We start from the raw sequence: 22,245 nt of genomic DNA on the forward strand, positions 1-22,245 counted from the left end.
ATGTTATCCTTGCAGTAGAGCATCATCCACTTGTTCTACCTGTTAGTTATTCTGTAGAAATCAATTTTCCAATTAAAAAGGTAGCTGTTCTGAAATTGGCTCCAAAGGCTTGAAGCAAGTAAGCTCCCACAACAAATTCCTGCAGCTTTAATTCATCTGAGTAGCCATTATTTCCAAGCAGTACACTATGCACTACTCTCAAATGTTAAAAGCTTCCTGGATTCTCTCCTGGACTCTTGTCATTTTTCTCCATATCCAAATATCCACTCTTACCTGTTTTTCAAGGTATGTGTTTTTCTGTGATCTTCTTTCTTAAAAGCCACTTCTTGCTTCCTAATAGGTACTGTTCCACTGTGAAAAAGCAAAGAGAATTGTGGGGCAGTAGAGCTATGGAGTTAAATGTGACCACAAGCTCTGCTGGAAAGCTCTGAAAATCTAACCCACTATCCCTTTACCTCACAGATGAGCTCCGAAGGCTGCTCCTGTTGATTTTCTGGGCATGGAATATGAGTTCTCAGTCAATTGAAAGTCGCTGCCTTAGGATTTCCTGAATACTGTTTTATTCTTTGACTTTTCACACAACTTTTGCGGCATCAAGTAAATGTTGTGAACAAGTGACATTGTTCAGTTGGGAAATATTTGGACTGGGAGCTCTAGATCAGTTTTGTGAGGTACATATGGAAGTTCTGGGTTAAGCTAAGAATTTGTTGTGTACTTTTGCCAGATGAAACTCTACTTTCATCCTTCAGAACTAAGCTATGTTGTTCTGGGCCCAATTATGATGATTTCCAAGTGTTTATTTCTTCATTCTGTTTTTAAAAAATAATGTGTATCTTTCCGAGGATGCTGATATCTAAGTAATGAGACCCAGATATTCCTGGGCCTCATAGGCAGACCTGTTCTGAGCTCATAGACACCATGAAGTAGGACTTCATAGTAGACACCAGGAAGTATACTCTTCTGAACAATAACAAATTCAACTTCCCTAAGAAATTAACAAGAAACATAGCTTTTATTGTAGATTTTATGGAGCAATGCATGACAGAGTTGTATCAAGCACCACATGGCACACTTTAATAGAAACTCCTATTAAACACCTCGAGTCTCCTCAGAAATTTCCCTTCGGTTACCCCTTTACCCTTTAATTTTGTCCACACGTAGGTTCTAAGTTTGCCCTAGGTCTGGATCTCACTGCATTGTCCCTTAGCTCTGCCATCCCCCTCTACCTCCTGCAAAAAAATAAAAATTTTCTAATGCAGAACAATTTAGTAAACTCTCTTAACCTCGCATCCTCAAACCCATCACTCTGTTCAGCAAAGAACTTCCTTTGGAATCAGTTAGTAATTATAAATTGCAAGTCATTTTTCTCTGTCACAAATAATTTTTCCCTTGTCACCATAGTGTTGAACCATCATTAATAATTAGAGAAATGCAAATCAAAATCTCAGTGAGATATCACCTCACACCTATAAGAAAGGCTATCATCAAAAAGACAACAAATAACAAATGCTGGAGAAAAGGGAACCTTTGTGCACTATTGGTAGAAACGTAAATTGGTATAGTCATTCTGGAAAACAGTATGGAGGGTCCTCAAAAAATTAAAAATAAAGCTACCACATGATCCAGCAATTCCACTTCTGGGTATATATTCGAAGGAAACAAAATCACTGTCCCAAAGAGATATGTGTACCTGTATGCTTACAATTGCCAAGACATGGAAACAACTTAAGTGTCCATTGACAGATGAATGGATAAAGAAATTGTGCCTCATATATATGTATGTTCTACTATTTATATATACATATATAAATATGCATATATTCTATATTCCATATATATGGAATAGAATACTATTAAGCCATAATAAAGAAGGAAATCTCGCCATTTGCAACAACATGGATGGACTTAAGGATAGTACGCTAAGTAAAATAAGTCAGACAGAGAAAGACAAATACCGTGTGATTTCACTTATATGTAGAATTTTTAAAAACCAAATGCATAGAAACAGATATCAGAGTTGTGGTTGCCAGAAGTAAGGGTGTGGGGATTGGGGGAATTAGGTGAAAGTAGTCAAAAGGTACAAACTTCTAGCTATAACATAAATAACTTCTGGACATGTAATGTATAACTTAATGACTATAGTTAACAATACTTTGTATATTATATATTTGAAAGTTGCTGAGAGTGGATCTTAAAAGTTCTCATTACGAGGGAAAAAAGTCTAACTATATGAGGTGATGGATGTTAACTAATCTTATTGTAAAAATAATTTTACAATATATACATATATCAAATCATTATGTTGTAGACTTCAAACTTACACAATTTTATGTCAATTATGTCTTAATAAAACTGGAAAAAAACACACAATAGTATTGGCTTACCATGCCAACTTCTCTCCTGAAACTATAGACCCAAATTCCAAGGAGGTTTTCTTCAAGGGTAGTTGAGCAAAAGCTTGAGTCTTTCTTTAGCAGAGCTATTTGGTGGGGATACGAAGACAGAGGGCCTGAGATGGAAGGAACCTAAGGAATTTAAGGTGAAGAAAAGGAAAACTAAAATTTATATAGTTTACTGACTTTATTTATTTATTTATTTTATTAGTTTCAGGTATACAAATCAACATAATGATTAGACATTTACACCCCTCACAAAGTGATAACCCCAAGTCTACTACCGCTCTGACATGGAGCACTTACACGGTGGAAAGTTCACCAACTTAATTGTCTGACCATGTAGCTATTACAATACCATTGACTATATTCCCCATGCTATAATTTACATCCCATGACCATATCTATCTCTATCTCTCTCTCTCTCTCTCTCTCTCTATATATATATATATATATATATATATATATATATATATATATATATAAAATTATAGTTGACATTCAATTATATTTTATATGAGTTTCAGATGTACACCACAGTGGTTAGGCATTTATATAATCTATGAAGTGATCCCCCCAATATCTACTGATTTTTTTTTTTACATACATTATTTCATTGCATCTTCACAGTCACATTTTACAGATAATGAAACTGAGGGCTTAGAGAATTTGAAATGAATTTGAAAAATGTCATTGCGACTAAGAAGCATAGCTGGGATTCTAAGCCAAGTCCATTGACTCCAAAGTCTGAGGTCTTTCCTTATGCTCCCTCACTTTCCATGTGTTTGGGATTTCCAATCTTTAGAGAGCTACGATCTCTATCATCCCATCAAGTTCTTTGGCAGTTCAGAATTGGATCTATCCATAGAAAGCCTCTTATACTACCCTGGCCCAGGGACAGCTGGATTTAACAGCCTCTCCTAGCTCAGTCTCGCCCTGCCCCGTTGCCATTCCTGTGCCAGCAGCCACACGAATCCCTGACATCTCATAGGAATCAAAGTATTGGGAAAGGGATAGCAAATGAACTTGAGAGCTGTAGTAGAAAGGACCCTGGACACTATTATGGCTTAATAGTCTGTGTTCAGGGTACACAGACTACCACAAAATACATGAGTGTATATCTCTCCATCTTGCATCTCTTTGGAAACAAATATTTGTATAAAGTGCAGTGAAAACAGGAAATACAAGAAAATTCATATTTGTGGACTGGTTCTCACAATGTCTCTAGAACATACACAAGTAAATATTTTTCTTTATTTTATATCTGAATGGTTTAGCAACTTGACATGAACAGATTTAGTCTTGTAGTATAAAATAGGATAAAACATATTTTAATTTTCTCTGTCATCTCCAAGATGCATTACTGTTATACATACAGGTAGGTTGTATGTGGACCTATTCAGCTCCCCACTTAGTGCCTGAAGGGCCATTGCTCAAGTTACTTCATTTCTTCCTACCCTAATTTCTTTGACTATAAAAGGAAGAAGTTAGGGTAGATAATTGCCAGGGATTCCTTCCAGCCATGTGGTGAACATCTGCAAAGAACCACTTACCTTATGGAAAACACTTCCCCATCGTTCTGTGAAGAATCCCAAACTCAACATATTTATCAGCAATCACAGCTCCCTTAAAGTTAACCCAGAATTACAGATGGAAAGGGAGGGAAAGGACAGAAGTTAAGTGGAGCTGGGAGGAAGGTGAAAGTAAGTCTGAGGGAAAAGTGTGGGATAACATGACTTTGCAAAGTTTGTTAGGGTGTGTGTGGCTCTCACACTAGTTGCTTATCTACAAGTTATATTTATTATATTTTACATAATACTAACATCACACTGCATTAAAGAGTAGACCATGTGGAACTCCCCTGCTTCTGGTTTTTAGGTGTTCGGGGAAATCACATCAGAGAGAGCTTTTAGCTGCTTGCCCACATGTATGCGGGGAGGGATTTTTCAATCATTAGCTGTTTGGCTTTTAAACCTCTTCAGATATTTACAGAAACTCCAGGTGATGTAGCAGTCTACTGGTAAAGGTGCCCTATTCCCTGGTTATTTTTGTACAGTTACACATGAGGTAATTAATTTTTGGACTAGTAAAGAGAGCTTTCCAACCAGACCAAAGATAAGCACAGACAGCTGGCAAATATCATCACTGACAAAATGTAGACCTGCATTTTCAAGACACTTTTCAGACTGTGACCTCTGCAACATTTAACACTATTTCTCCATATCCTTGAACTGATCTCCCTTATTGGCTTCTATGATACCATATTCTCTTATTTTCCTTCTCTTTGTTCTCTATTTCTTTTCATGGCCCACTCAGTCTCTCCAGGAACTGTCATTCATTCTACTCTCGACATTGATCACCATCTCTACCCTGATAAGTCCCACAACTATATCTCTATCCCAGACTATGTCCTAACCTCTAGACCCAAACATCCAAATGCTTACTCAACATTTACCCACAGACGGCCCACAGGGATCTATGACTCAACATGTCCAAAATGAATCTTATCACCTTCCCTCTCAACCTGACCCTCTCCCCTGAGTTCCCTGTCTCCATGAATGGCTCCACTATTCACTCAGTTGCCTGAGCCAGAAAACTGAATAGCATCCTTGACACTCTTTCTTCCACACCCAATACCCATCCCACCAATCACCGTATAATGGAATCTAATCCTGCATTATCTCTGGAGTCTAGCCACATCTCTCCCTGCATTTCTGCTCCCTTAACCCAGGGGAACTCTCACTTGGAACACTCTAATAGCCTTCTCCTCTGTTTCCCCACTCTGTTCTTCTTTATTCCATTCTCCGTCCTACAGCCAGAATGAGTTTTTAAAAACAGAAATTTGATCACTTTACACTGCTGCTTCCTACGGCTATTAAGTTAAAGTTCACACTCCTTAAGATAGCTAGAAGGCTCCTTGAACTTGCACTACACATTCCAGATTTAATACTTTTTTTTCCAGTTTTTCAAGAGAGGCATGGTCTATCTCACCCACAGACTTATATATACAAGTCCTGTTTCCTGAACATTCCTACTTCAACACTCAGAAGTCTTGACTCTCTGACTCCATTACACACACTTAGTTATCACAATGCATGATAATTATCTATTTAACTTCCTGTGTTTCCACTAGAGTATACAGTCCATGAGGGCAGGTACCATGCCTATTTTTACAGGTATATCCTGGCACCTACAGTGCCTAACATATAGGAGAAGTTCAATAGATATTTGTAGTATAAATGAAAAAAACAATGTGCCACTGCTATGAACTAGAAGCAATATCAGTGTCCTAAGCCTACTAAATAAAAAAAATAAAAAAAAGTAACCTAGTTGTTTCCTTTTTAAAATTAATCTTTAAGTAGTGAAACCCTGTTTTCAAATGAATACATGTTAGAACCCAATATACATAAAATGGACAAAAATAGAGGTGCTCATATTAAAACTGAGAACAGGATCCCCATCTACTCATCCTCTTGATCCTGAGGGATTTCCAAGTAACCCATTAGGGCACTCAGAACTTAGTTTGAAAACTGATCCAACCAATCCTACTGCAACTAGGCTGAAACATTCCTATCATCTGAGACCTTTATTTTTAAAATCTTCTAAGAAATTCCCACTAATAGGAAGAGGTGCTTATCTAAAAAAAAAAATAAGGAATCTAATATTAGACCATCTAGTAACCCTATTTCAGCTTTCCTGATGATGCTTGTCTAACTTGGAATGAAAGAGCAAAACACTCTTTCAAAGATTTAGAGGCTCAAAGTACTTCAGGGCATATATTGAACACATTTTACCATGAACCTTGACATCTGAGGGGTGGCTTAAGAGGATTTACCCTGATGCCATCTTTGCTTTGGTTGGAGCCTAAAGTTAATCACACGTGTAAATTTCTAATCCTCATGAAGTTGTGTTTTTCCTTATGTTGCTGAGACTCAGCACTGAAGTCTAGGATTCTTTTCATTAGGAAATTTTTCTCATGAATAGTGTTTTCTGCCAAAGGAAACCAACTTGCTCCAGACAAAACAGCATCGAGAAAAGCACAAGAAAGACAGCTGTCAATGGGAAATCACACAATGAAATGACTCTTTGGCAGATGAGCCATAATTTGAGGTGATTAAGAGGAAAATCTTTCAAGGCCCACATAATACACTGGATGAAGTTGTGGTACACACTGTTATCAGAGGACCATGAACACCTAATATACCAGGGAAAGTCTTAGCATTAAAACCAGCAAAAGAGAAATAATTTCCTCTAGATTTCTCGGGGAGAAATGGGAACATTTTCACATTTATAAATACTGTTTACTTTGTGCAAAACTTGAAGTATGAATAAAATTCTGAGTAGCTTAATGACTATATGATGGAGAAACATGGAACGACCTCTATTAGACAAAAAGTATGCTAAAAATGTATTTTCTTTCATTGACTATATCATTAAGAAGGAATCAAGAAAAAAATCTGTGTAATATTGGTTAAATTTAGGAGCTCTGGCCATTGGAAAGAGGCTACAACTTGCTTATACTTAGTACATTGTTGATAGTCAGTAAACTTAATACAATTGTACCATAAAATTTTATTCTTTGTGGAGACACATGAAGCAAATAGGTCATTTTTTTTTTTTTAACTTTTATTTATTTGTGTTTTTCCAGAACAGATCAGCTCCAAGTCAAGTAGTTGTTTCAATCTAGTTGTGGAGGGCGCAGCTCACAGTGGCCCACATGGGGATCGAACCGCCAACCTTGTTAAGAGCCACAAGAGCACTCTAACCAACTGAGCTAACCGGCCGCCCCCCCAAATCGGTCATTTTCTTAATAGTACAGTCAAAACACAAGCAATTAAGAGATGTTCAATTCAGTTCCTAGCTCAAGCGTTTACAATCTAGCTTTAGTCCCAGAAACAGGCAAGTAATTGAAGAATTGTAGAGGCTGTGGTGGGTGTTACAATAGCAGTAAGCACAAGGAGAGCACAGGAGAGGAACAATTAGCCCAGCAAGGGCTCAGAGGAGGCTTCTAGAGGAGTTGATACTTGGGCTGAGTCTTGAAAAAAATAAATGAAAGGAGGGAAAAGAGAAAACGTTAGTGGGAATGGGATGGGGGAGGAGCTCTAGATGAAGAAAGCTGTATGTACAAAGAGAAAAAAATATTGCTTATTTAGCAGTGTTATATGGTTAGAATATAAAGTGTTTGGGGGGGATGGCAAGAGATTTGAGTAGAAAAGTAGGCAGGACCAAGGCCATAAAAAACATGAAAGTATCAAGCTAAGGAGTGTGAACATCAACCCTTAAGGTTACAAGGAACCATTAAGAGAAGTAAGCAGAGAAATAACATGACTAGACAAACAATTTGGAAATAATTTATTAGTAGCAGCACAGTGTCTAAGCATAATTTTCAAAAAGTTAAAAATGTGTCTCATATTAATATAGAATGAACACTGATCAATGATTTTGTTTAACTCATTAAATAATGAGGGAACCAGTAATTTAGTTAATCTGGTTCCAAGAGACTTTAGGAATGGGGGTTTTACATAGGCTATCACGAGACGAATCAAAATGAGCTTTCTATTATTTTACATCAGAGACAGATTTGGTTAAAGCAATAAAATCTTGGGATTACCTCTTCTGTGATCTGTTTGCATCCCTACCAGATAAAAAGGTATAAGTTAACATTGCATTCACACAGGGGGTGAGTCCCTAATTTACAAATTCAAATAATAATAATAATAATAAACTCCAATGGTGGTACATTCCCCAATGAAATAATTACTGGGCAGACCTGTTTAATAACACTTAACCATCACATTGAAAGGATCTACTGCACGATCTTGGCCTTATTTCCAAGAATTGCATACTTTTTCTTAACAGTGGATGGAAGAGGTGTAAGACAGAAACTGAAAAAAAAAAAAAAACAAATAAAAAAAAACTGTTAAAAGCCAATGTAATAATTCTAGGGAAAGATGGAAGAAAGCAAGAGAATGGACTATGGCAATAGCAGTGGGATAGAGAGCTAGAGAAAGGGATGGATTCGAGCAACTTTACGAGAGTAGAATGCCTATGGCATGGCTATTGATGAAACGTGGATGCTGAGGGGAAGAAAAGATCCAAGGATAATACTCAGGCATTTGGCTTAGGTGACTGAACAAAGGTATCATTCTTCTAGACAGGACTGGAGAAGTGTAGTAGCCAGGGTAGGGGTGGGGTGCATGAATGGGGGAGAAATGATGAGCTAAGTCTAGGGAATGTTAATATGAAGGAATAATCAGCCTATAAAGGGGACCTCCAGCACATGGGCGTGGCCTCAGCACACCAGGCTGGCGATGGAGACAGAAGAGTTACTTGCATACACACAGTATAGTAGTGCACATGCACATTTCACTTATGCAAATCCAACCACATACCTTTGGTAAAACAAAGGAAAATCAATAGGGATAGAGAAAAATCAATAACAACGATTTTTTCCTGCCATTCCTCTCACACAGCGTATGTCCCAAGATGAACATGGGAAGAGAGGCAGTACTCAGCAGATTTCAGGTTCCCTGGGCTGAACACTTCCCCAGCTGAATGTTCATCTTGTATTTTAAGATACTGCCTATTTTTTTTTTTTTACATTTATAGTCCTAAACCCAAATCAACTACATATAACCTGGTGCTCAGCTAAAGTTCAATAATCTCTTCCAACAACTGGAGGAAAAACTGACTATATGGATTTATGTGTTACACTATGTTCATGGACTATTTAAAGGATTTCTAAGGGTAAGTTATATTAAGTTCTTGAAGGCAACTGGCCAGCAAGGTAAGAGGATGGAAAATCAGAAAAGGATGGAACTTAAAGGAGGAGTTAAAGAAAGGCATGGTCTATAATTTCAAATTCCTATTAGGTAAGATAAAAGCAGAAAAATGTCCAGTAGATTTGGCGGTAAGAAACTGTTGGCCTTAGCACAAGAGGTTACAGAGAGGTAGTGGGGGCAGAAGCCAGATTGTAGACAGTTAAGGAGTAGAAGACAAGGAAGAAGAAACAGTAAATATAGCTTTTTTTTTTTCCCCAGGAAGAGTGACTATAAAGGGAAGGAGACAATTTGAAGAGGTCCACTACACGTAATTGTTCAGGATGTGTAACGGTCGGTCCTAGGAGACCTTATTCACCACGTGGATTCTGTGAATGTGTGTGTGTGTGTGTGTGTGTGTGTGTAGTGGGAGAAAAATTCATTTACTGTGGGTAAGGGGTGGGGGGGAGCATTTTACTTTTAGCCAAAAGATGGGGAAGACAGCTTGAAGTTTGGGAGAGCCAGTGAAGATCAGGAGAGGGGAAGAGTACTCAGCAAACAGATTACTATGGTATTGAAGGTCCATTTGATGTAGGAGACCACAACTTCATAGTGGAAACCACCCTTGGTAAAGCTTGAAAACAAATCCTGAACTAGTAACAAGGATTAAGTGATGGGAAGATCACATTTAAGCCTTTTTATTTTGCTTTTTTTTAAAAAAAAAAAAAAAAAAAGAGAGAGATGAGTGGGTTTGTAATCTACTGAAGAGGCAAAATAGTATAGGGAAAAAAATTACAGGCATTCCGTGAGTATGTCTATAAACAGACTGTTTAATAATTAACCATAAAAGAGGCAATGTTACCCAGGTTTCCCCAGCATGTGTGGAGCCATAATCAGATTTTTTTTTTCTAGGTCCCTGTCAATATTCACAATATGATTTTAAAATTGTATTACAAGGGGGCCGGCCCGGTGGCTCAGGTGGTTGGAGCTCTGTGCTCCTAACTCCAAAGACTGCCGGTTCGATTCCCACATGGGCCAGTGGGCTCTCAACCACCAGGTTGCCAGTTCGATTCCTCGAGTCCCGCAAGGGATGGTGGGTTGCACCCCGTGCAACTAGCAACGGCAACTGGACCTGGAGATGAGCTGCTCCCTCCACAACTAAGACTGAAAGGACAACTTGCCTTGGGAACAAAAAAAAAAAAGTCCTGGAAGTACACACTGTTCCACAATAAAGTCCTGTTCCCCTTTCCCAATAAAATCTTTAAAAAAAAAATTGTGTTACAAAATTTATGGCCCAATCTGAGTAACAGTGGTTTGTCAACAAAGATTTAAAGTAACTGATGAAAAAGACAAGGTATTTATTGTCCAATCACTGCAGATGAAGATTACTCATAGAGTCCAGACACCATCTCTTCCTGTTCAGATCCAGGAACCACCTCTTCATATTCTTTACTGACAAATGAGTTCTTCCCAACTAACTACATGTCTCACAAGCAGGAAAAAAGTCTGTTATTATGCACAATGCTATGGCTCTTTGGAACCTGCTTGTAATTAAACAACATAGATTTCTTACCCCTGCAGTTCCCTAATATAATACCACTTACTATATTTAATGTTTGTTATACCATGAGGTTGCATCATCTATCATGCTACCTGTGAATAGTGGCTGCCAATCACTCACTCAAAAGTTGCTTCTGTGCTTTGTTGATGATGACCACAAATATGAGTCCAGAATATGCAGAAAAAAGTGAAAAGTAATTTGTTTTCTAGTCATGCTAAATTTACTAATAGGAATTTCATAGCGAAGAATAGGAAAACATCTGCTCTTTTCTTCTCTTAAACTCATTAGACCATAATCACCGCATTCCTAGAACATGATCTTTTTCAAGAGAAGGCACCCCTGCCTTCCAAACACCATTAGCCAGCAGGGAGGATAAGTGAGGGACATGGCCCAGGGCCCGAGTGGAGCCAGGTCAGTCTCATTCAAGCAGTCCCTTGTCCCTGAAAAGCTTAAGACCCACCCGGGAGACAAATGGGTCAGAAAGGCCCATTAGCATTGCAGAGCAACAGGCCTCTAAAAATCCCTCGAGGAGACAGGCAAGGCCACATAGGAGACTCTCTGAAAAGTGGTCTGGAGCCTGTGGTAGAGATGGGGTGACAGTGATGAGGGGAGGAGAGTATGCCACAGGGTACAGGACTTCCACCACTACCCACGCTGCCCTTGGATTCTGTACACTGGGAGTGCCACCACAGTGGGAACACAGGTGGGAGAGAGTCAGAGCAGGGCTGATAAAAACAGCTTAAGCCCAAGTCAATGGAGACCATGGGTACCCCAAAACCCCAACCTTGTCTTTAATCCAACTCGAGTGAGAATCTCCCCAAACCAGCGTGTCCGTACCATTTGGGTGTCCCTGACATCCTGCAAAAGAAATACCTTGCTAGCAGTGGGAGTTATCTGCTCACCAGGTCACCCTCCTGCCAAAAGGCCCTCGCACCAGGCCCCACGTTTCACTTCACAGGCACAAGTAACAGAGCACCTCCCGGAGTCTAAGTCAGCCTGGGGGTAGAGAGTCAGAGAGTACCCCAGAGAAGAAATGCACCCCTGGGAGAAATGGATACTTGGTATCACGTGGGTTCTGGTCTGGGCCTGGGTAACTCGCCCTGACAGTAATGCCAGCTTCAATAGTCATAGTCACTAGAGGACAACTTACAAACTTCTGAGGAAGGCACTTCTGTCTACCGGGACCTGTGCGGAATCAGGTCTGGATTCAGGTGCAGAAAGGCACCACACATCCCAGTCAGGCTCAAGCACCAGAGAGGGACAAGTTCCACGGAAGGCACTACAGAACACGGCCCACGGCAGAGGCCCAGAACGTCCAACCTAAAGGAGTACAGCATATACCCACGACCCAGTTTAAGAAAAGAAACATAATATATATGTAATTTTACGTAAGCCCTTCTCTGACACTACCTACCTCTCTCCCACCACAGAGATGAACAGCATCCTAAAATTTTCCTTTTTTTCTTTATGGTTTTACCATATATATTTGTATTATTTTAAAAAACATTTTGTTTGGTTTGTTTTGTTTTTGAAATTCATATAAATAGAAAAAACTTGTATATATTCTTGCTTCTTCCTTGAATTCATGGCTCACTTAGGGGAAAATCAAAATCCTTATAATAGTGCCTTCCAATCCATGAAAGTGGTTTATCTCTTCATTTAAATCTTCTCTAATGTTTCTTTAATAAAACTTGACACTTTTCCCCATAAAGGTTTTATACTTATTTTGCTACATTTATTCCTAGGTACTTGATATTGTTAATGTTGTTTAGGTGGTATTTTTTTTTATTAGTTTCAAGTGTACAAAACAATGTACTAGTTAGACGTTACCAAGTGATAACCCCCTCCCCCAATCTACTACCCCTATGACATCATATATAACTATTACAGTTCCACTGACTCTATTACCTATGCTGTACTCCACATCCCGTGACTATATATATATAAAATTATAGTTGACATTCATTATTATTCAGCTTCAGCTTCAGGTGTACAGTGCAGTGGTCAGGCATCTACTTCATCCCTGAGGTAGTCTCCATAATAAGACAAGTGTACATAGGATACCCTATAAAAATCTTTACAACATTATTGATTATATTCCCCAAACTGTCTTTCGTATCCCCGTGGCAATGTTATGGTTACTGACTATACTTTCTAATCCCCTCACCTTCTCCCTCATCCCCACCCACCTCCCATCTATCAACCCTCAGTTTTTCCTCTATATCTCTGAGACTGTTTCTGATTACTTTGTTCATTTATTCTATTCTTTAGATTCCACATATAAGTGAGATCATATGGTATTTGTTTTTCTCCATCTGACTTATTTCATTCAGCATAATGTTCTCTAGGTCCATCCATATCATTGCAAATGGTAAGATTTCATTCTTCTTTATGGCCGAGTAATACTCCATTGTATAAGTGTACTACAGTTTCTTAATCCAGTCATCTACTGATGGTCATTTTGGTTGTTTCCATGTCCTGGCTATTGTGAATAGCGCTGCAATAAACATAGGGGTGCATAAATTTTTTCGAATTAGTGTATTGGATTTCTTTGGATAAATACCTAAGAGTGGAATTTCTAACTCATAAGGTAATTCCATTTCCAGTTTTTTGAGATACCTCTATACTGATTTCTGTAGTGTCTGCACCAATCTGCAATCCCACCAGCAGTGCGCAAGGATCCCTTTTCTCCACATCCTCGTCAGCACTTGTTTGTTGATTTACTGATGACAGCCATTCTGACTGGAGTGAGGTGGTATCTCATTGTGGTTTTTATTTGCATTTCTCTAATGATTAGTGAGGTTGAGCATTTCTTCATATGTCTGTTTGCCATCTGTATGTCCTTATTAGAAAAATGTCTCTTCATGTCCTCTATTTTTTTAATTGGGTTGTTTGTTTTTTTGGAGTTGAGTGAGTTTTTTATAAATTTGGGATATTAACCCCTTATCAGATATATCATTGGCAAGTATCTTCTCCCATTCAGTAGGATCCCTTTTTGTTTTATTGATGGTTTCCTTTGCTGTGAAAAAACTTTTTAGTTTGATGTAATCCCACGTTTATTTTTTTCTCTTACTTCCATTGCCCGAGGAGAAACAGCAGTAAAAATATTACTAAAGGTAATATCTGCTAAGTTACTTCCCATATTTTCTTCTAGGAGTTTTATGGTTTCAGACCTTACATTTAAGTCTTTAATTCATTTTTAATTTATTCTTATACCTGGTGTAAGGAGGTGGTCCAGCTTCATTGTTTTGCATGTGTCTGTCCAGGTTTCCCAGCACCATTTATTGAACAGACTGCCTTTACCCCAATGTAAATTCTTGCTTCCATTGTCATACATTAAGTGGCATGGATTTATTTCTGGGCTCTCCATTCTGTTTCATTGATCTATGTGTCTGTTTTTATGCTAGTTTAAGTGGTATATTTCCAATTTTACATTTTCAGATTACATTGTTGCTTATGGATAAAAATGCAATTGATTTTTGTCTATTGATGTTGTAATCAGCAATCTGGCTAAAGTTTCTCATTAATTTTCATAATTTGTATATTCGCAGGGTTTTATACATGGATGGTCATATATCATCTGTGAATAATGGTCATATATCATCTGTGAGAGTTTTGTTCATTTCTAGCCATGTATATATACTTTCATTTCTTTTTATTCTTGCTATTTTTTATTCTTGCTATTCTGGCTATGTTCTCTAGTACAATGCTAAATAGTAGTAATAGAAACCCTTGTCTTTTTCCTAATCTTACAGGGAACATATTCAATGTTTCATCAAGTATGATGTTTATTATATATTGTGGTAGGTATCCTTTAACAGATTAAGAATGTTTCCTTCTATTCTTAGTTTAAGAATTATCAGGAAATGCTCAATTTTATCATTTTTTGCACCTATTGAGATGATCATATGATTTTTTGCCTTTAATACATTAATTTATTTCATTAATTGATTTTCTAATGTTCATCCAACTTTTCATTCCTTAAGTAAATCCACTCTGGTCATGATTTATTCATTTTTCCATACACTTCAGAGTTTGATTTGCTAACAATTTGTCTAGATTTTTTGCATCCTTGTTCATAAGTGAGATTGGCCTCAAGTATTAAAATTATGCTAACTTCATAAAACGAGCTGGGGAGTGTTTCCTCTTTTTTGTCTTTGGAATAGTTTGTGAAAGACTGGAATTATAATATGTCCCATGAATATTTGTTAGAACTCAACAGTACAACTGTTTGGTCTTGAGGAAGTATTGCAGGTTGGAGGACATTCCTGGTTGGATCCTGGATGAGAAAAAGGAGATTAATGGGAAAACATGTGAAATTCAAATATAGTCTGAAGATTAGTTAATACTATTGTATCATCGTTTACTACTTAGTTTTGATTACTTGTATTATGGTTATCTACAATGTTAACAATAGAAGTATGTTAACAATAGAATAGTATGAAATATATATGGGAACTCTTGGCACCGTTTTTGGAAATTTTCAGTAACTCTAAAGTTATTGCAAAATAAAGGCTTTTTTTAAGTGAAGGTGGAAGGAGGTCAAATGAAAAGGCAAATGCTGACAATCATTGAAGCTGAGTGGAACTCACCTCATTTTATGATTCTCTATGTTTTTGCATGATTGAAAACTATTACAATAAAAAACTTTTTAAAGGAAAACAACCAAAACATAAAAAGGTCTGGTCTTGGTTTTTAACTTGTGAGATAATTTTAAACAATTGATTATTTTCTTTAATTTTTTGGACTATTATTTTCTTTTTCCTCTTAAAGAAGTTTTTTAAGTTATATTTTTGTAAGAATTCATCCATGTCTCTAAATTTTCCAGTTCACAGTCTTGAAGTTGTTTGTAATCCTTATTAATCATTTAATTGTCTGCATCAACTATAGTTATAATATCTCTTTTATTCTATTATTTATCTACTAAATGCTTTTCAAAGAAAGAACTGTAGGCCTTTTTAATTCTCTCTTTTGTATTTTTTTTTCTATTTCATTGATTTCTGCTGTTATGTTGATCATTTCCACTCTTTTATTTCATTATTGTCTTTCTAACTTCTTAGTTCATTAATTGCCAGCCTTCCGTCTTTCCTAATGAAAGCATTTAAGGATGTAATTTCTCACTAGATCTTACTTTACCTGCATTGAATACTTCTTGATTTGTAGTATTTTTTTATCACACATTCTAAGTATTTTCTAATTTCCATCATATTTTTTTCTTTGATCCACAAGTTATTTAGAAGAAAGAGGATATCTTAATTTTCTACATATGGGCCTTTACTAGTTATCCTTTTATTATTGACTTCTCACTTAATTGCATTATGATCACAAACTGTGGTTTGTATAATTTCAGTCTTTTGAAAATTATTGATGTTTGCTTTATAGCTCAGCATGTAGTCAATTTTTAAAAATACTCCATGTTGGTTGAAAAGAATGTGTATTCTGTAGTTAGGTGCAGTGTTCTATACACTTACTCAATTAGATTCAGCTTATTAATTGTGTTGTTCTAATCTTCTATCTTTTTACTGATTTTTGTCAGTTTGATCTAAGTACTTATAAGTTTAGAGAACTCTTACATCTTCTTGGGGAACCAAATCTTTTATCCTTATGAAATGATTCTCTTTAAAGCTTTCTGTCTTAAGGACTATTTTGTCTGATACTAATACAGCAATACCAACTTTCTTTCGGTTAGTGTCTGGATGGTGTAATTTTTTTTCACACTCTTCTTCTCATTTTTTCTGAATCTTTTTGTTTTAAATGTGACTTAGAATATAGCTGAATTCTTTAAAACAATATACGTATGTATACGTGTATGTATACACACATACATCATCTGTAAATTTTTGCTTTACAAGTTGGGCACTTAGTCTGTTTTTGCTTATTTTAATTCCTGATATATTTGAATTTAATTCCACCACCTTATTTTGTGCTTTTTATGTGTCTTAAAGCTTCAATATTTATTTTTTTCTCTGTTCTCATCTACTTCTGTATTGATTATTTTTTCTTTTTCCTCTTTTTTCAACATTTCAGTTAAGAAGTTATATGCTCATTTGATGGTTATGTTAGAAATTTTAACTTAAATACTTAATATTTTTATCATTCCACCAAACAATAAAAAGGACAGTAGAACACTTTAACTCTGATCATTCCCCTCTCAACTTATATGCTATAGATGGTTGTATATTTCATTTTTAGCTAGTTTTTTTTAACCTCTTAAGAGATTATTATTGTTGTTGTTTTTAGCCCATATTTATTTACAATTAACCACATATTTAGCACTTTTCTTGCTCCTCATTCTTTTATTCAACTCTGATAACTTTCTTCTTGTCTAGAGAGCAGCCTTTAGAATTTCCTTTACTGAGGGTTTCTTGGTGACAAACTCTCAGGTTTTGTTTGCTTGTTTGAAGATGCTTGATTTTTCCATTGTTCTTAAGAGATAATATACAAACTTAGGTTGACAGCAATTTTCTTTCCACACACTGAAGATTTCAGACTTTCTCTGACTTCTATAGTTGTTAAGAAGTCCAACTGTTAACCTGCTGAAAGTTAACCTGCTGTCTTTTCTTTCTCTGGCTGCTATTAAATTTTTTTCTTTTTGTTTATGGTATTATTTGATATTTGCATTATAACTCAGTGTGCAAATAGTTCTACTAGAATGTATCTGAGTGTAAATTCCCTTTTATTTATCCTTATTGGGATTATTGGGCTTTTTGAATCTGAGGTTTGTCATTTCTTGGAAATTCTCAGCCATTATTCCTTTAATTATTGCTTTTACCACTTCCTTCCTCTATTGTCTGCCTAGAATTCCAATGAGATGATTGTTGTATTTCTTACAATATTTCCATGAATTATAACCTGTCTTTCATATTTTCCATCTCTTTGGGCTACATTATGTAAAATTTTCTTGATCTATCTTTCATGATCCATTCTCTAGCTGTGGTTATTCTGCTATCAAACCCATCATGTTTTTAATTTCAAATATTATATTTTAAACTTCTAGTGGTTTTTTGAGTCTTTTCAAATCTGTCAGGTCATGTTTTACGTATATCGTCTATTCTATTATTTATTTAAATATATTTAACACACTTTGCATTCTGAGTCAGTTGTTTCTGCCGGCCATTGCTCATGGTATATTATTTCCTTTTGTATTTTGTGATTTGGGCCATGCATTCATATTTCTTTATGGAATTCACATTTCTTTGATGGGAATTCTTTGAGGCCTGTGTTTAAGATGGATACCTCCAGGACAGATGTGCATTTATTTCTGCTAGGTGCCTGGGAGCTACACATGGAAGTTTACTTTAAACTGAATTGTTGACTTGAGTTTTTTCGGATTTGCAGGTATAGCATGAATTGGGGCTGCAAGCCTGTGTGACTTCCGGCTATGTTATAAATTCTCAAGGGATATTTTTTCTCTCCCTCCATTTAGAGTCAATTCTTAAGGCAGGCAATTTTCCTTGCAGTTTTCTGAGGGTGGAAGAAAGACAGTAGGTTTATTTGTAGTTCATCCTTACACAAAAGGGGTAGTCTTTTGGAAACCCAGCTTTAAGCAGAGGTGGAGGGATCCATAATTACACTTCTCACTTTGGACACAACTTGACCATTGCATTCACTCATTTGAGAAATGCCTTCAAAGCAAAAGCTCTCCAGGTTTTTGCATATTTCCTGGGTTCCCACTTGCATTTAGTTCTTGGCCTCTAAGTTTTCCTTACTTTTGCTACCAGCAATAAAATGCATTTTAAAAGATTAAAAAATACTTTGTCAACTAAGAGGTCTCTCAAATCCAGTCCTTTTCTTTATCACAACTGCCACTACTTTGCAGAACTTGTTATCTACAATAATTGTGACCTAAGACTATGTTACCCTCCTGGTAAAATCTCCTCAATGGTTCTACCTTTGTCTACTCATTAAAATCCAAAATCATTCAAGGCCCTTTGCAATCTGGCCACAGTGTGTGAGACCAGCCTCATTGCTGCCATGTCCTACCAAGTACCATGTGCTTGAAGCTGCCCAAAATGTACCCTGTTTCCTAAACAAGCCATGCTATTCCTGTCTCAGGGCCTTTATACATTCTATTCCTTCTGCCTTTGTGAAAGGAGTTCAATATAAAATGGAACTGCAGACTATGAAGGCCCAGTCTGTGGTATTTTGGTATAGTAGCCCAAATGGACTAAGACATAGCATGTATAAAAACCTAAATATAAAAGAAAATACAGTGCATCCACAGAACTGAAGAAAGGTCAACAAGGCTGGAATGTCAACAGTGGAGTGGGGAGTATTGAGAAACAAGGAGGGGGGTATGAGCAAGAGTCAGATAATGGAGGGACCCAAAGGCCATATTCAGAATTTGGGTTTTTATTCTAAGAGTAAAGGAGAGAGGTAGCTACTGAGGCGTTTTGAACATGCAAGTAACATAATCCAGTGAATGTTTTAAAATATCATTCTGATTACAGCAAAGGTAACAGATGTAAATGGGGCAAAGTATAAATTAGGAGGTTGCTGTCGGAAGGCAAAAAATACATAGGACGTTATGAAGAGAGAGTCCAAGATGCTGCTCAGGTGACTGGTTTGGGCTGCTGAGAAGATGGTAGACTCAGTCACTGAGAAAGGGATACAGAAAGAAAGTCGGCCACTGGGGAGTCACTTCAGTTTTAGAATGTTGTGGAGCAATGCTTTTTGTGCCCTGCTTTCTACCCCAATGATTCATTCACCTTTCATTTCTACGTAGCTGAGGGGAACTGGTCCCAGTACTATAACAGTATCCTGCTTTTTCTGCCTCACAGTTCTCTCCAGAGCTGGGAAAGTCCATTAAACCTAGGAAAGGTAGAGCCCAGAAATGCCTCAACTTACCATTTCCTGGTGTCAATCTTCAATCAATGGATACTGGGAACTGGTGGATAATGCCCCCATCTCCCTTCCTTCAGAGAGACAACGCCATGTCACATAGACAGTGATTACCAGTCTATGTCCGCAATGATTACCAGCTCAGTAATGTATCCTTCACTGGCTTTTCCTCCTTCTTTATCTTACTGTTCCTGCTCCCTCACTCCTGCTTTGTGGAATTATCTTTCTAAAACAAAATTCACGCACCTAAGCCCTTATCTTAGGCTTTATTTGAGGGAGGGGGGTCCAAATTGAGATAAGTGTCTGTAGGACTTCAAAGTGAAGATACAAGTTAGACCTTCAGGAGAAGAGATTTGGGGTAAAAGCATAAATTGTGTTTTCTTCCTAATGAAGGCTAAAAACATAGAAGTAGATGAAATCATCCAGTGCAAAGAGAAAAGGGCTGACAAGGGAAACTTGAGGAATAGTAACATTTCAGGCACAGGCAGAAGAAGAGACAAGGAAACTGAGAAAAAGAATAGGAGAAAAAGCAAGAGAGTTTGCAGACATGGAAGCCCAGGGCGAGGAAGATTCAAGAAAATGGGAGTGGGCAGTAGTATTAAATGCTACTGAAAAGTCAAAAAATGATATAGAGAACTAGGTATCAGATTTAGCAAATAGAGGTCATTTGTGACTTGGTGAGAAAACAACTCTAAAAGCATGATGAGGCTGAAGCTAGATTACAAAGAGTTGAGTGTTTGGGAGGAAGTGAGAATATGAAGAGAGTGAAGATGGGAAACTCTTCTAGGAATTTTGGCTTTAAGGGGAAGGAGAAAGATGAGGATATAACTGGTTCAGTGAGGGCTGTGTGTGTGTGTGTGTGTGTGTGTGTGTGTGTGTGTGTGTGTGTTAGGATGGGAGAGACCTGAGCCTGTTCAGACTATTTAGGTTCATAAGAAGAAGTTAGGCAGAGAAAGAGGTTGAAGGTAGGAAGGGGAGAGTGAGGAACAATGAAGATAACGAGTTTCTGAAGAAGAAAGGAAAGGTTGAATTCCAGGTAGACAGATTAGATTCAGTCTGAAGGAGGACGTTCAGATTGAAACAATAACATGGTTACTCGCCTATTTCAAAGATGACATAGGTGAATTATTCCAAAGCATGGCTGCCTACTTCTTTTGCATTAGTCTTTATATGATAAATTTTAATTGAATTTAACCATTGATACTTCATAACAAATATAATATGCCCATCAGCTAATTTACTTGATGCTGCCATGATATTAAGATTGGAGTCCTTCAGATGTTACATGCGTATTTGCTTGATGGTCTTTGAAAAACATGTGTTTCTCAGGTAAAGGAGAGAAAGGGAAGCATCTTTAAATCTCAGTCTAGCAATCTGGCATTACGTGACCTCATCCACCTTTTTTAAAGGGAAGTCAGCAAGTCATTTACTGCTGGTAGTCTGTTTTTCGTTTATAAACTGGTCCTAACATGTTAAGTATTTATGATATAATTTATTCCTGGATATTGGTTACAAGTTGAGTTTCCATAAGTTAAACCTATATTATCTATAAGATTGTAAATGACAATAGTATTCCTGAAGACTCATTCTGTATTATAAAATACCAAAATCAATCAAGACAACTACATGTTTTTACAGTGATTTTCTAAGTTTATAAAGAAAACATCAATATTTTAAATGATCCTCTTATTGACTGGCTGAGGCTTCTTAAAATACCAGTGCAAAGAAGTTCTAACTAAAGATATTTAATTTTTCTGATACATCTCCCTGACGCAATTAAATGCTTCAAGGCTCTAAGACCTTCAAACTGTGATCTAAATTAAGGCCATCTGCCTAAACACTATCATTGCAGATTCAGTGGATATAAATTTCTTTGAATGTTAAAGTTTTTCTTATTGCTGTGTTCCTTTTCTCCTCCTCCTGCATCTCCTCATCCTCTTCCCATCTCTGCTGCTGATTTTATCATCATTAAATACCTGTAACACACAGTAGTTTTCATCTTTGGCAGATTTTGTGGGCAAATTATTTGACGTTACTCTACTGGCTCTTGTAGCTTCTTCCCTGAACAGTTAATGTTTTGCCAACAATATTCCAAAAGTGATCCATCTAGCTTTTGCTTGCAATAAAAATGTCTTCCCTTGATGTCTTGGAGTAGCTATTTTTCAGTATAAATAGACAATGCTTTTGCAAGAGTGTTGCTGATTCTGATTTGCTTCATCTATACCTCCTGCATCCATAAAATCAAAAGGTTTTCTACTTTGCTCCTAGCACCAATCAACATAACAGCAGCTTCAGTTTTCCTGTCACCTATGATGAGAGTCCTAGGCATCACAATGGCAAGATTTGGCCAATACTGAGAGAGTCATATTTACAATAATAAAGGTCACAAAAGCAGCAGTCTAAAATGAAGCTATTGTGAGTCAGGAGCCAGCTGTACCCTTCTATCCATGTTTATTGTGAGGATTAAGAGCATAAAGTGCTTTAAAACCTACAAAACCTTATACAAATAAGAGGAATTATTGTAATCCAAACCTGTATAACACACACGAAAACACACAAACCAAACAGCACTAATACGCTGCTCATATAGATTTGTGTCGTTAGAATTTGAAGCATTGCTTTTTCCTAAAAATCACAGACTTCATCTTGCTGAGTTAAAGAAGCATTTGGGTCACCATAGAAGAGGGACACC

The 22,245-nt window shown here is 37.0% G+C and overlaps 1 protein-coding gene across 8 annotated transcripts in view; it reads right to left on the reverse strand.

Annotated features, from left to right (window-relative positions):
• LOC109438107 (uncharacterized) overlaps window positions 1–22,245 on the reverse strand; it is a 97,910-nt gene that overhangs the window by 62,316 nt on the left and 13,349 nt on the right. For 6 of the 8 annotated variants that reach the window (XM_088796131.1, XM_088796133.1, XM_088796132.1 and 3 more), the window contains one exon: window positions 2,385–2,525. In XM_088796131.1, coding sequence (XP_088652257.1) covers window positions 2,385–2,525 — 141 coding nt within the window. Of the gene's footprint in view, window positions 1–273; window positions 352–2,384; window positions 2,526–22,245 lie in introns of all 8 variants that reach the window. The other 2 variants (XR_016020449.1, XR_002136337.3) reach the window with 1 other exon arrangement.

This window comes from Rhinolophus sinicus, chromosome 2 (genome assembly GCF_057876585.1).
Source record: "Rhinolophus sinicus isolate RSI-liver-muscle chromosome 2, RSI-T2T, whole genome shotgun sequence".
NCBI lineage: Eukaryota > Metazoa > Chordata > Mammalia > Chiroptera > Rhinolophidae > Rhinolophus > Rhinolophus sinicus.